Source organism: Eretmochelys imbricata, chromosome 1 (genome assembly GCF_965152235.1).
Source record: "Eretmochelys imbricata isolate rEreImb1 chromosome 1, rEreImb1.hap1, whole genome shotgun sequence".
NCBI classification, from domain to species: Eukaryota; Metazoa; Chordata; order Testudines; family Cheloniidae; genus Eretmochelys; species Eretmochelys imbricata.
This window is the reverse complement of record NC_135572.1, coordinates 96,336,888-96,349,409: the sequence shown is the minus strand read 5'-3', so window position 1 is coordinate 96,349,409 and position 12,522 is coordinate 96,336,888. Positions and strand designations below refer to the sequence as shown.

The following is a 12,522-nucleotide window of genomic DNA, read 5'->3' as shown; positions in this document are numbered from 1 at the left end:
AATATTTTAAATGGGCAAAACACTGCATTTGCCCCAGGCTCATTCTTGAAAAGGGCTGAACCATTTTGGCTGTAATTTTCCCCAAAATAATTAAGCCTGAAGCGGACACCTAGCATGGAAAATTTCAGCCCAATTGGCTAAAGTTTGTCAACATTATAAGAAACTAAAAACAAGGTCCTCTAATGGGAAGTGTCAGGCAATCTTTATAATAGGTGGGCCTACCACCTCCATCTATAACTGAAAACTAGTATTCACGTAAAGTGTTTGAAGTGGTATTTTTGAGACTGATAAAATGAGCTGGAACATAATGCAAAGTGAAGGTTTTGCATATTACCCTTACGTTCTTTCACTCCTTTCCTAAAACAAGGCTAAGATCAACCTTGACTTCATTGCTCAAGTTATTTATCAGGTTTTTCTAAAAACCTCTTCCATTATATTTAATGACGTTTTGTATGTGTTTTATTTTACTGGTGCCAAAATTTTCAACATATGCACAAACACACACGTATTTTTGATTGCCGATACGTGCGTCTCTTGATGAACACGAGTACTGGACAGCAACTTCCATTAAACGCCCACAATTTGTTTTATTTATTTTATTATGTTTAAGGTGGTAGTGCTTACAAGCATGGACCACGACCCCACCACATTAGGCCCTGTGCAAACACAGAACAAGAGAGATGGTCCAAGCCTCAAAGAGCTTACGGTCCAACTAGTCTAAAAATCTAATTGTTCTTTCAGCATAAAGAATGCCCTATCATTTTAAACTGCTTCAAAGCCCAGACAGACTACAGGTAGTCCTCTAGTGAAGATGAAGGCTACTTGATGGGTATGTTATTCCATGGGAATATCTGCAGTGCCAAGGAGGACTCAACATTTCTTGCATATAAAAAGAATACCTCAAGAACAATTACACAATCTGTTTAAAGGACTATGAAATGAAGCTCAGTTGTTCAGTGACAACACTTGAACTTCAAATGACAAGCACTCTCTTAAAAAAAATCATAAAATGTACAGATTCCAAGGTCAGAAGAGACCATTACAATCTAGTCTGACCTCCTGCATAAAACAGGCCAAAAAACCTCATCTAGTAATATCTGCATCAAGTCCATAATTTCTGTTTGAGCTACAGCATCATTAAGAAAGATATCCAGTCTTGATTTAAAGATTTCAAGTGATGGAGAATCCACCACAGCCTTATTTATTCAGTGTAGTAATATAAAAAAGCATCAAATTATAAAGAGTACAGAAAAGGAATCAGCTGAAACCTATGACAAACTATTGACAATCTACAAGCATTTTTAGTAACGTACATAACTCACCAAATTCTATTGACTATACTGGTTTCCATGCACAAATGGAAGAAATCCCTGCAGCTGCTGTTGAGGGTTTTAAATTGTTACTTCTATTTAAAAAATCATCGTTGAATATTGCACGTGCTCCAAGACTATTTTTAAAATACAAAAATGAAGCTTTTAAATTTTCACAAACCGAAACAGAATCCTGAAGGTGCACTCTACACAGTCAGCTCCAAATCACATGCAACAGATTACACAATTAAAAGATTATATAATAAATTCATACCGCACTATCATTCTGTTACCTGAATGCACATTCCCAGCATTCCCTCCAAGAATCATTTTCCACACTGTAAATTATAGCAGCATAGGGGCTGGGAGAAGGGGATAGGGAATCCACAACCGCCTTCTCCCATCAGCGGAAGGAAGTGGGAAATATATGCCTCCCCAAAACTTTCCACTATGCTCCTTTTCACCCCCCATCATCACTAGCTTTTCCTGACCAAGGTTGCTTGTCTTCCTTGTAATGTGACAGTGGGAAACTATCACAAAAAGTCACATTCTTCTCACAGTGAAGCAAAATTTTAATGGAATAAGGAAAACGGTATTATCCTAAAAGCTACAATCTCTCCCAGCACTTCACTTTACAACTTCAATGTGGAACCTTCCCCTGTCCCCCGTCTGGCTTCTTAATTGAAAATTAAAATCTAATAAAATAAAATAATAATAACAACAACAACACACATCCTCACTCTTTGTACATAGAATTGCTGATACTGGCTTCCAATTCCCCACACAGCATCAGCATTCAACCTGCTAACCCCATGAAATTACACAAATTAGCCTTCATTGTCCCCAGCAAAACTTCCAATCCCAGTCTAACACATTTCTATTTTCTTCCATCCTGTCCCAAGAACAACAGATATGCACAGATCCGTGCCATGTTCAGCAGGATTCACCAACCCGCCTCAAAACTTACATTCCAGTAGAAGTTCTACATGGGGAAAGAAACATTCGGAGAAAACTCTGCTTCTCCTTTGCCATGCGGGTTATGCTCCTCTGTGCATGTGCCACACACATTTCTTAAAGAGAGGTGTCTTGCCCACTTATGAATATTATGAAATACATAGAAGGAAACAGTCAAAATGTATCTAGACCTCAGATGAATGTGTATACGGACACAGTTGTGATTGAACATATTAAACTTGTTATTTTGGCACTTACTACTTTGTGATTTATAATGAGAAAGATTTATTTAATAAATAGTGCCCACGGGAGAATAAGGACAGGGGAGGAAAAAAAAACATTTTACATTCATTGCTAAAGAAAACTACTGTGGGTAAACTGTCAGAGCAAGTCTCTGATCCCTTTCCCAGATCTTCCTAAACTGGAGAAAGGAGAGATCATAGTACTGAATGAAAAGAAAAATAACCAAAAATCTGTCTGTCAATTTTTGTAGAAGTAGATTTCAATACTTCCTGAGTGGTTTGTAGTGAAATTCCTCCCATGTGTGTGCAAGCCGCGGGTGCTCAGAGGGACACTGTACTTCACAGGGAAAGTGTTGGAACTCAGAAGAAAGAGTAAGCCAGCCTATAGACTACAAAAAAAAGCTTTACCCTAACAAAAATCATGGTTAGGGTAAAGGTCCATAGTTCATCTTGCAACAGTGAATGTAATTGCAAGCCTAAAAATTGCATTTGAAATTAGGAGAGGAAAAATTATGTATCTTATGGCGATCTCTCTCCCTCTCTTAAAAAAAATAGCCAAGTTTGCAGACACTCAACTGCCTGATTCTTTATGTTACTGTAATTAAAGGCAATAGTCACAGAGCTGACAAAGGGCATAAGCTATAAAGTTAACCCTTATCTTAGCTAAGATGATAACTGCAACAGTGGTATCAAATTGTAAAGGAAAAAAAATCAGAATATATTCTGGATAATGGACTCGTGTACAATTCTGGAAATCAGCTTGAAGGCTTGAAGGCTCATTTTCTCAACCTCCAAAGAGTAAGCAAATTATACCCCAACCTACCATCAAACTTCTTGTGCCTGGACACAAAGGTGGTGCGCACAAAGTGACTTGTTTCCTCCACCAAGTTTTCAAACTCCAGTTTGCTCTGTTGGCTCAACTTGTCCTCCATTTCTGTGGTGCAGCATGTATACTCCTGAGGACAGATTCTCAAATGTTCCCCTGCAATAGTAAGAGAAAGCATATTGTGGACTCACCAAAAATGAGCAACAGGTTCTGATTACCTTAATGTACACAGTGCTCCTGAAATGCACACCTTTTTATTGAGGGTGCATGAACAAATATACTGATCAAATATAGAAACAATCATCTCTCTGCAAGATCATTTCCCTGACAATCCAGTCCTAATGTGGGAACACTTTGCATCTGACCTACAATTTAGCCTCATTCTTGGATTCCTTACCAAATAGGGACTTTTGTCTTTGCAATGCCATTTTGATAAGCTTTGCAATTCAAATGAGACTCTCTCAAGGTTAAACTAATTCTTAATTGAAGAATCCCTTTATGTAAATCTCGAGGACAGTTGCTTGCATTTGATTTGTCCTGAGAAATACCTGGCGACAAGGCCAGTAATAAAGCTTTCAGAGCTTTTTCTCTACCAAACCTCAGATATGAGAATTACACATTTTGGCAGCTTTGCCATAATCTGTTAGATACAAAGGGTTGGCCTGGGCAGAAAAGGGAAGAAAGAGGATGTTTCCCTGATGTGTCTTTCTGCCTGTTGGACTGCCTTAGTGCAGCAACACTTTCTTTCCACTTTCTCCCTTCTGCTCAAGCAAGTGTATTTTAATAGCAATGTTTGGGTTCCACACATTTTCTTGGATGACATTTCTTGTCAGACACAGCAAATGCTCCACTTGAAGCAAGAACGCGATGAAGGGTTTAATTAATGCTTATGCTATATGGAAATGCAACGTAAAAGGTAATGAAAGCCTCTTATTTACTTCAATAGATTTCTCTCTTTATGCAGTGACAATATTGCCTTCTTCAGTGCAATTTCCAAGTGGAAGCCAATTCTGTAGCTCATGAAATTAAAATGGTCTGTTATTACATGAAATGTGAATTTCCAATTGATGTTGTACTCTGGGTGCCAGAAATGTTTAGCCTGGGCTGTATGAAAGGAGGGAAATCCACCTCCCTGCTGAGAAGTAAGAAAAATGATAGGCCTCTTCTTGTAAAGCAATGAAAACATTTAGCTTTTCATATACTATATCCTGAGTAAATTCCTCTGCAAACCTTTATATGATGCAAATAAGATGATGGACAAAGCTCAAGGACTAAATACATACTGGGACCTAATTATTTACACCAAGGCCACTTTGCACCACTTTGGAGTGTAAAGAGGACCTAAAGTTTGTGAGTTTGTGAGCATGAGTGAGAACCAGGCCCTGGGTTGCTCTCAGAAGAGAGATATAATTTAGTTATCGCACCATTAAAACAATTCTGGTATTAAAAATAAGTACACATGCTTAGAACAAACATTGTGTTGCACATGAATCTGCCCTTACTTTATTCCATTTTTTTAAAGCCTTTTGTTTTGAAGTGCAAACATTCCCAATAAGCCTCAAAGATTTAATTTGTTCCTCTGTGAGTTTTCACATAGGAAGTTTCTTTTAGAAATCTGAAAACTCTACAAAAAATGTAGACATGAGACATCTTGAAGGAGGGTTATTTCATCATCACTCTGACTACCTATTTGTACTGCAGTCATAACAAGGAGGCCCCTAATCATGGACCAGGACCCCATTATGCGAGGCACTATACACAGTGGTGAGCTGGAGCCGGTTCACACCAGTTTGCTAGAACTGGGACAACTGGTTCTAAAAGGGCTTCTAAATCTAACAACCGGCCAAAAGTGGTGCCTTAGGCGCCAACTCCGTGGGTGCTCCAGGGCTGGAGCACCCACGGGGAAAATTTGATGGGTGCAGAGCACCCACTGGCAGCTCTCTGCCCCGCCCCAGCTCACCTCCACTCCACCTCCGCCTCCTCCCCTGAACGCGCCACCCTGCTCTGCTTCTCCGCCCCCCCAACCCCCGCCCCCGGCTTCCCACAAATCAGCTGTTCGTGTGGGAAGCCGGGGGGCTGAGAAGCAAGCAGCGGCTTCGCGCTCAGGCCCAGGGAGGCAGAGGCGAAGCGGAGGGGAGCTGGGATGGGCGGGAGAGCAAGAGGAGGGCCGCCCGCGCCACAGCAGGTAACCCGGGGTGGACGCGCAGGGGAACCGCTCCCTGCCCCAGCTCACCTCCGTCTCCCTGGGCCTGAATGTGAAGCCGCCGCTTGCTTCTCAACCCTTCCCAGCTTCCCACACAAACAGCTGATTTGCAGGAAGCCAGGGGATGGGGTGGAGAAGCAGAGCGGGGCGATGCATTCAGGGGAGGAGGCGGAGCAGAGGTGAGGTGAGCTGGGGCCGGGTGGGGAGTTGCGGTGGGTGCTCTACACCCACCAAATTTTCCCCGTGGGTGCTCCAGCCCCAGAGCACCCACGGAGTCGGCGCCTAAGGTGCCACTTTTGATGTGATCTGTGGGGGGAGAGGCCGCTACCCCTGCTCCCACCCAGCTACGCTCCCCCGCCCCTGGGAGCCAGAGGCACCTGCCGGATGCTTCCTGGGAGCTGCCCCAGGTGAGCACCGCCGGGACTCCCCACCTCACCCCCCGACAGGTCCCTCTGGCTCTTAGGGGCAGGGTGGGCACCCACTACGGTGGCCCACGAGACCCTCCTGCCCAGTTCTGGGGGCAGTCAGGGGACAGGGGTGGATGGGGCAGAGGTCCGGGGGGGCGGGCATCAAGGAACACAGGAGGTTGGATGGAGCAGGAGTCCCCGGGGGAAGGAGGTGGGCCACAACACCCTCATGGGATGAGGAGGGAACCGGTTGTTAAGATTTTGGCAGCTCATCACTGACGATACAAACAAACAAAAAAGAGTGGTGGGCATTAGTGATGATCTCACTGCTTATCAGAGGTCAGAAACAGAAAGAAGAACGAAAATTAGATGACTTTGAAAAATCTGTCATTACAAGCAGATTTGCCCATCTGAAGTGCTTATGTAACATTAAGAAAACGTTGCTAGACATCCCCTTTCCAAATGTCAGAAAATCCTCATGCAAAAAGATTCAATAGCCTTCTGGTTTGCAGCTGAAAACCCTGGAGAAACATGTACTTTCCTCTTTCCAGCTTTGGGGATAGTTTATGCTTGCTTTACATCACAACTACTTCTTTTTGTCTCTCTTTTTTCCCATGTTCTCATGAACTTCGGCGTTTATTCAGTTCCTCTCTTTTCTCCCCATGTCTGTTTTTTGTTGGCCTTATCTTATATCAGACCTGTTTGTTGTCGTTTCTATTGAATAACAGCTAATAATCAGGGTTCAGTGCTTAACTATGAATAGCCACAGTTCTAGATATTATCATTATTTCATTCAAAATATCAAAGTACAACAAAGCTTAAAGAACTCAGTATTTCAGATATTTTGCATCATCATTAATTTCCTCTATCCCATTTATTTGCAGGCCTACTTTCTCTTTATTACTGCATCGATCACCAATTTGTTTTAAAAGCCCATCTCATCTCCTTGACTGCCAGGAACTCATTCTGTTTTTGTGTCCGTCCCTCCCCCCGCTTTTCTGTCTCTCACTCTCTCTCTCTCCCCCAGCCCAATTTTTATTTTTTCCCCTTAACAGACACTGTGTTCTCATTTGTTTCATTACTTATATCTTTACCCAATAATTTCAACCACTACTTTCTTAATGGTTGAAATGTGGATCTCCTTGGAATCATCAAAACTCTAGATATCTAATATCACTCATCCACTTCCTCTCCCCATATTGTACCCATCTAAATGGACATTCCAGTTATGAGAATCTTCCCATCAGGTTTCAATTATGACCACTAAATTAGAACAAGTATTAGTAACACTTCTAGCTCATCTGTCTTTTTCCACATCCTTCTCGCATCTTAGTGCAGACCTAAAAATGGTCTCTCCCTATTCTTCATATTCTGTTTCGAAACATTTTTTTTCTCATTTTATTTCCCATATTGAAAGTACATGCCAGATTATAGTTAAGCAAAAGTTCCCAAGCCCGTACTTTCTACCTCAAATTCTCCTGATTCAAAGCTCACTGAAGTCATTGGAAGAGTCTTACCGACTTCAAATGAACAGAAGCAGCCCTTAAATCTTATATATAAAACACTGCTGGAGACACTCAGGCCAAGATGTTCAAAACAGACTGTCTGTCTGTTAGGCAACTGAATCTGTATTTAGGCACTCAATTAAGTGGCCTGATTTTCAAAACTGCTGAGCACACAGCAGCTCCCTGCTTACGTCAGTGTGAGTTGCTGGATGCTCACAAATTTTGAAAATTGGCCATTTAATTGGATGCTTAATATGAACTCAGGAGCGTAACTTCAGGCACCCAAGTTAAATTATTGAAAAACACATAAATTATGTAGATTTCAAAATCCCCTTCTCAAAAGTGCCTAAGTCACATGGACACTGCTTTGAAAACAGACAAAGTACTCCTTCGTCACCTATGCGCTATTGAAAATTTTACCCTTTGTCTATTGTAAGCCTTTAATACACATCTGGTGGCTCTTAAATTTCACAATATTAGCAGAATCATCCCACTAACTGTCTTTTATCAGAGTCGTCTCTACAGAAGACGGCCATTTTGGTTTAATTTCAAGTAGGCTCCATCTCATCTAAGAATGTTCTTTGAACATGTGCTTTTTTCCCCTAAAATCTGCTTTCCTCCATGATACCAAAGGTAACTATCTATTGATAGTAACGCCTATTCTATAACACTGATTTTTTAAAAAATTCACGCAAAATATTAAAGGTAACTAAAACATTTAGCATTTAGTCCCTGAAATCATTGTGCTCCTGGGTGGATAACTCAACATCAAGCTGCATTATGTGCTAAGAGGCTGCACCATTATTACATATTGCACACACTAAAACGACAGCAAAAGAACATGATTAAGGTGGCAAAATCAAGGACTCGAGAGTTACGAAATGCCAGAATTAAGGCCTCCTTGTGTGTGTGCATTTTGACACAGTCTTTAATTACATGGTTATGTCCTATTTTTTCCAAAGGACCCCTGCCTCATTCAGTGCACAGGATGGACAGTGCTCAGTTAATGAGGAACTGCCAGTCTCAATGCCCAGCCAAGCCCAGTTCCAACCCCTTACTCAACCTGTCCCAGCCTTCCTGCCCAACCAGTCCATGCCTCCCCACCTCTGCTCCCAGTTTCCTTGTCCAACCATTCCCAGGCTTCCCTCTCCAACTCACAGTCAGTTTCTCCCCCTCTCACCAGATCCCTTTCCTGATCCACTCCTTTTCCTCTTCCTTGATCCAGCTGTGTCCCTTTGTATTTTAATAGATGGCTTCCCCCTCCATACTGTCCAGGGCCCAGCTGGGGTGTGTGTGTGTGTGTGTGATTAACAGCAAAGGAGAGACAGACTCCCCACTCTCAGTTCCAGTGCTCAGACACACTCCAGAGCAGCTGGGAGCAACCATTACAGACAAGGAAAATTTTTCTAGCCCACATAGTCCTAGACTGGAGCATGATCAGTGTGTCAGGATGGTGCATGTCCAGTCCGGTCACACCTAGAAGCTGTGAGGGGCTGGAGCATACTCACTGAGGATAGTATCTTTGCAGATTTTAGCTGTTAAGCTCTAGCAATCCTCTAAGCCTGGGCAAACTGCAATTTTTCAAATGCTTATAATTTACCGAAATTTGGTAACTTTTCATAGACATGTCAAAAAGCACAACTGTGAGACAAAGGGCACCCCCTACCAAATTTCAAGTCCCTGCCCCAAAACATGAGGGACCCAGAACATTTAAAATAACAGGTCCTACTTTTTTTAAATACAGGCAAAGCAATGTATTTTCCCCTAATCTCATTCTCAGAAATGGCTGAACTGCTTTGGCTGAAATTTAAAAAAAAAAAAAAAAAAAAAAACAGGCTAAGTCAGCCTTAAATCCCCGTCCCCCCACAACACACACACACACAAACACACACATAGAGTCAGCATGGAAAATTTCAACACAAATGGTGCAAGTCTGGCAAAATTATAAACAACTGAAAATAGGGTCTTATAATAGGAAGTGTCAGGCAACCTAAGTAATAGTTGGCGCTCCCAGTCCTGTCTATAATTATTTAATCATTTATCTTTATTTTCCTTCTTTAACTTTTCTGCTTGCCATAGTTGATAGTACTAAGTTTTGGCAGAACCTCCAGTTCACTCACTTTAAGGAAAACAGACTATGTCACAATTCTGCGTTTTTTGCATTTTCTTCTAAAATTTTTGTTACTATTCTTCAAGAAAGAGTTTTTGCTGATTCTATGCAAGCTTTCCCCATCAGTGATATCAAGCCTGTCCAGGTTGGCAGTAATTCTAGAGACTATTTTTATTGTGCTTCCCTTATTTCCTGGTACAGGCTCATTTTCCATTTCAGTTTTGTTATGCTGTGTCCCAGGACCCTAACGAAAGGGGTTTAAATGACTGATCTGGGTATTTACACATCTTAAGTATTTTACAGGCTACTACTGTGCTCACAACTGATGTACCACCTCTTGCCCTATGAAACTCCATATGTTCCACATTCTCAAAGGTTATATGGCATAAGTGGCACTGGGCATGAGTGGCTAGTTTTTCCTTGTTGAAAATGGTGTCTCCATAGATAAGCTCGACTGCATGTAATTATGCTGCACCAGCACTATGCTGGAATCAAACAAGTATTAATTCAGCAGTTCCTAGTGACCTACTACAACTCATCTAACCACTGTGTTTCCAACCAAAGTTGCTGACTTACATCTCTCTCCTTTTGTGGCTTGTATTATATAAATCAAACCAATTGCCTGCTACAATTTCAGCTACTAGTATTCAGTTTCAGTTTTATTGCAGCTATAATCTCACACCTGTCTTCACTTCCTCCAAACTGGCAAATGTTACAGTTGAATTTGGTAATCCTCTTGTATGGCACTTTGAATGTAATAAAACAATTTACAAGGCAGTTGTTTTATATTCAAATACACAGTAGTCTGGTGTCCTCACAACATGCCATAAATTATTAAAGCTTACGAGAGCTTTTTAAAAAATTGCATAAATTGAATAATTGGCTTCTACCAGTCTATCAAAGTGCACAAGTTATCTATGTATGGTAACTCTTTAGGAGGAGTACAATCTGAACATATCGCAAACTATTATGTAAAACAAAATTAACATTTATATTTCCTCCAATAGATTATGGTTCTTCTGAAGCCCTGTCTACAGCTATCAGTAACACCCAGCTTACAATATTAGACGTGGAAGCATGCTCATGTAAATCATTTAAAGTCAGCCAGACTTCTTATGGATTATGCTGTTTATTTTACAATTGCAGGAATAATAATTCTTTATGAGGTAGTTAATTTTGATAGTTTCTGCCCTCACCATAAATAAAAGCCAACAATAAACTCCACTATTCATACTGCTCCGCCTCCAGGCATTCAATACTATGATTGCTGTTAATAGAGTTGTACAGTCGATATTTGTGCCCTGCTTTGTAAATCCAGCAGTAAATGAATGTTAAGACACACAATGGTAGTGCTCCGTGGGCATTCAAACTCAGTTGCTGTCTGAGAAATGGCAGTGGCTACGAAAGACAGAAGAGATGCAAAAGAAAGAAAAAAAAAAAAAAGAAAAGAAAAAAGTATCCTTCATCCTGCTAATCAAGTCAACGTGGGTGGACCCTTGTCAAATGTGGCTGTACGCAAGGCAAAGGTCTGTCCACAAGGATCCAATTGGAGGACTAAAGCCAAGGCCACCAAAAATATATCAGTCCTTCAAATCTAATAAACAAGAAAAAAAAATGGGGAAACTACCAAGAATGTAAAATTTCCTTGGAAACATTTCAGTTTACATAAAACAAAAAGTGATGAAGAACAAAAGGAGAAAAAATTATACTTTAGCAAAAAAAACTTTTCATCTACTCAGTCTCAGAAGGAATATTTTCTCTTTAAGATGTGGAAAGAACTCAGGGTTGTGTCCTACTGGAAAAAAAAATAAAAAATAGGTTTGTAAATACTGGAATTTAAATAACACTTCTCCATTTCTTTGGGAGATAATGGTGTTTGAGTCTAGAGCTTTCTGAACACAGGCTCTTCCAGTCAATATTCTCAGGTGTATGTTAAAACACTAATTGTGAAATCAAGTGGATGGGCTTATTGTTATGAAGCACTTTGTTCATTTTCTATGGTGTGAAATTATTTTTGCCCTAGGAAATATTTAGCACTTTGAAGTGTTTGACTCATAAGCATTTGCAGATTCCAACAAAATAGCAGAAAATTAACAACAGCAATTATTGAATAGTTTAAAAATGCTAAACTGTAACAAAACAAAAAATGTGCATTTTATAATCATTTCAGCCAATATTCAAGTGACAAAAATTAAAATATCATTTTGTGCTGGACCAAAGACTGTTCCCTAACCAACAGTCTTGAAGTTCCTTCTTATGCAATTATCTTCTCTGTGGGGGTATAACAGCCCCACGAGCAGCCTCGGTGAAACTGCACACCTGGCATTCAAATTGCAGAGTTGAACTTTCCTACTGAAACATATTATGATTTAAATGAATTCTATTGCAATGTTTCAGAGAGGACTGAAACAATATTTGCATAAAACATAATATCTGAATGAAAAAAAGTCAATGTGACATATGCACAGTGCCTGCATACAATTCTTGATCCTTCTAAATTTTTAGCAGCTAAATAAAAAGCTTTATGTGTCCACCTGATCCTGTTAAACCAACCTCCTCCCATCATGAAAGAAAGTGACTCATCTGTTTGCCTTCAACACAAATCATTTTCCCTCAAATTCTGTTTGTTCCTTGAGGTCAATTAAAAAATGAATACCTTCCAAACAGACCGATAATTAGTTAACAGTCTCTTCATTATGTGTCTCACAGGGAACATTCACTTACAAGAAGCCCTGATCATATTGTCCTTGGGAAGCCCTCAATAATAAGACACAGAAACTGAGGCCAAAGCAAACCTGTTCATACTAGTACTACCCAGCTGCTAAAGAAAGGGATAGAGTCTCTCAAGTCTTCCTAGCTAAACTACTGGAAGCTGCTCCACTTCTCCTACATTCAGGTTCATTTTATTTTCTAGCCATATACAGTTAGACAATTGGTTTTTGATAGCATAGTTTGTGAGAAGAAT

At 40.5% G+C, this 12,522-nt stretch overlaps 1 protein-coding gene across 1 annotated transcript in view; it reads right to left on the bottom strand.

Moving 5' to 3' along the window:
- Positions 1 to 12,522, bottom strand: part of GPC6 (glypican 6) — a 1,140,125-nt gene that overhangs the window by 806,496 nt on the left and 321,107 nt on the right. The window contains exon 2 of the mRNA XM_077807033.1: positions 3,330 to 3,488. Coding sequence (XP_077663159.1) covers positions 3,330 to 3,488 — 159 coding nt within the window. The remainder of the gene's footprint in view (positions 1 to 3,329; positions 3,489 to 12,522) is intronic.